Below are 2,366 nucleotides of genomic sequence, written 5' to 3'. Positions count from 1 at the left end.
GGGAACGACTGGGAGGAGGCGGCTTTGGACGCGTTCGAGCAGCTCACAGGCTGTGCTCAGTGGGCCCCACTGGTGGCCCAGCTCTGCAGCTACTGCCCCTCTGGGCTCTGCCCCCGGCCCAGCCTGCGCCTCTTCACACACCGCGGCACACAGGTGGGGCCCCAGCCCACTGTTCCCACCACTGTCCCTGCTGTTCCCACTGCCGTTCCCACCATTCCTGATGTTCCCACCACTGTTCCCAGTGTTCCCACTGCCATCCCTGCTGTTCCCGGTGTCCCCCCTGCCATTCCTGCTGTTCTCAGTATTCCTGCCATTCCCAGTGTTTCCATAGCCATTCCCACCATTCCTGCTGTTCTCACTGTTCCTGGTGCTCCCACTGTCATTCCCAGTGTTCCCACCATTCCCAACATTCCCAGTGTTCCTGCCATTCCCACCAATCTCACCATTCCTGGTATTCCAGTCATTCTCACTGTTGCTATCATTTCTCCTATTCCTCCTATCATTTCTCTACCATCCCTGGTATTCCCACTATTCCCAACATTCCCCATGTCCCCATCTTTCTTGGTATTCTTGCCATTCCCACTATTCCTACCATTCTTCCCTGGTGTGCCCACCTTTCCTAGTATTCCCACCATTCACAGTGTTCCCACTATTCCTGGTATTCCCAATATTTCTACCATTCCCACCATTCCTGGTGTTCTCCCAGCGCATAGATGTGGGGGCGGAGCTGGTCCGTTTGGGATACGCCATCCCGGGGCCCCCTGAGGATGAGGAGGGGCTAGGGGGCCACAGCCCCCCCACGCAGGAGGAGACCCCGGTGAGCTGCTCCTGCCATTCCCCTTCCCGCTGTCCCACCAGCATTCCTGGCATGTGAGACGGTCCCATTGTCCCCAGGATGGCTCTCCTGGCTCTTCCCACTTTCCCTGGGATGTGGGATAGTCCTAGTGTCCCCTGGGATATGGGGTGGTTCCACTGTCCCCTGGGATATGAGACAGTCCCAGTGTCCTCAGGGATGGTCCTGGTGTCCCCTGGCATGGTTCCAGTGTCCCCTGGGATGTGGGACAGTCCCGATGCCCCCAGGATGTGGGACGGTCCCCAGCGTCCCCAGGATGTCCCTGGTGTTCCCAGGATGTGGGACGGTCCCCAGTGTCCCCAGGATGTCCCTGGTGTTCCCAGGATGTGGGATGGTCCCCAGTGTCCCCAGGATGTCCCTGGTGTTCCCAGGATGTGGGACAGTCCTGATGTCCCTGAGCTGTCCTCGGTGTCCCTGGCTGCTCACCCCTCCTCTGCCATACAGGACAGTGTCACCTCTCTCCCGAGCCTCATGTCTGACTCCCACCATAGCCCTGGGGATGCCCCCGACACCTCATCCTGCTGCAGCCTGCCCGGTGAGTCTGGGAGGGGACATTCCCAAGGCAATCCTGGGGCATTCCTGGGACACCCTGCTGACTTCCCTGTCCCTGGTTTTGCAGATGCCACCGGCCCTGTTTCCAGGGACACTGTCACTGTCACCTGAAGGTGTTCCCAGGGACCGGGAGCTGCTCCTGGTGACACTGTCACTGTCACCTGGAGCTGCTCCCAGTGACACTCGCTGTTCCCTGGAGCTGTTCCCAGTGACCCTGTCACTGTTGCCTGGAGCTGCTCCTGGTGACACCATCACTGTCACCTGGAGATCTCCTGGTGACACTATTGTTGTCACCTGGAGCTCCACTCAGTGCCACTGTCATTGTCACCTGGAGCATCTCCCTGTAATTGGGACACCGTAATTGTCAACAGGAGATGCTCCTGGTGACACCATCGTCACCTGGGGCTGCTCCCAGTGACTCTGTCATTGTCACCTGGAGCTGCCCCCAGTGCCACCGTCATTGCCACCCAGTGCCACTGTGCCCCCGGACGGGCCCCCGCCGGTCCCCGGGACTCTGGGAGTCTCCACTCGTGCCTGCCGTGGGAACACCCCCCCACCCCGGTGCCGGCCGCGTCCCCACTCCCCAGGAGCACGTGCTTCCCTAGTATTTCCCCTCTCTTTTGTGAGGGGGCGAGCTCTTCGTTGTCCTGGGTTAATAAACGGAAGGTTTCTCAGCGCTCCGCCTCCTCCAGGGGATGGCGAGAGGGTCCCGACCCCCGGGTCGCGCGTTCCAAGCAGGCGCGCGGCGAGGCAGCGCCGGCGGCGGGGGAAAGGCTGTGCGCAGGCGCAGTGCAGGCCCGTGGGGGCTTGGCACGCCGTGAGCGAGAGGGCTCCGCCATGTTATCATCGGGGGCGGTGGGGACGGCAGGACGGGCCCTGAGCCGGGCCTTGAGCCTGAGCCACGGGCTGGTGAGGGCTGGGGGAGGTAACGGGGGTGGGGGAGCCGGGGGGAGCAGCGGGA

The 2,366-nt window shown here is 62.0% G+C and overlaps 1 protein-coding gene across 1 annotated transcript in view; it reads left to right on the top strand.

The window, feature by feature from the left end:
* Positions 1 to 2,199: 2,199 nt before the first annotated feature.
* Positions 2,200 to 2,366, top strand: part of MRPL9 (mitochondrial ribosomal protein L9) — a 3,646-nt gene continuing 3,479 nt past the window's right edge. The window contains exon 1 of the mRNA XM_027909281.1: positions 2,200 to 2,314. Coding sequence (XP_027765082.1) covers positions 2,243 to 2,314 — 72 coding nt within the window. The 5' untranslated portion in view covers positions 2,200 to 2,242. The remainder of the gene's footprint in view (positions 2,315 to 2,366) is intronic.

The sequence above is a fragment of the Empidonax traillii genome, unplaced genomic scaffold (assembly GCF_003031625.1).
Source record: "Empidonax traillii isolate 1590-97213 ecotype Southwest subspecies unplaced genomic scaffold, ASM303162v1 scaffold2029:size96749, whole genome shotgun sequence".
Lineage (NCBI taxonomy): Eukaryota > Metazoa > Chordata > Aves > Passeriformes > Tyrannidae > Empidonax > Empidonax traillii.
Note: the sequence above shows the minus strand (reverse complement) of the source record. Positions and strands in the feature narration are given on the sequence as shown.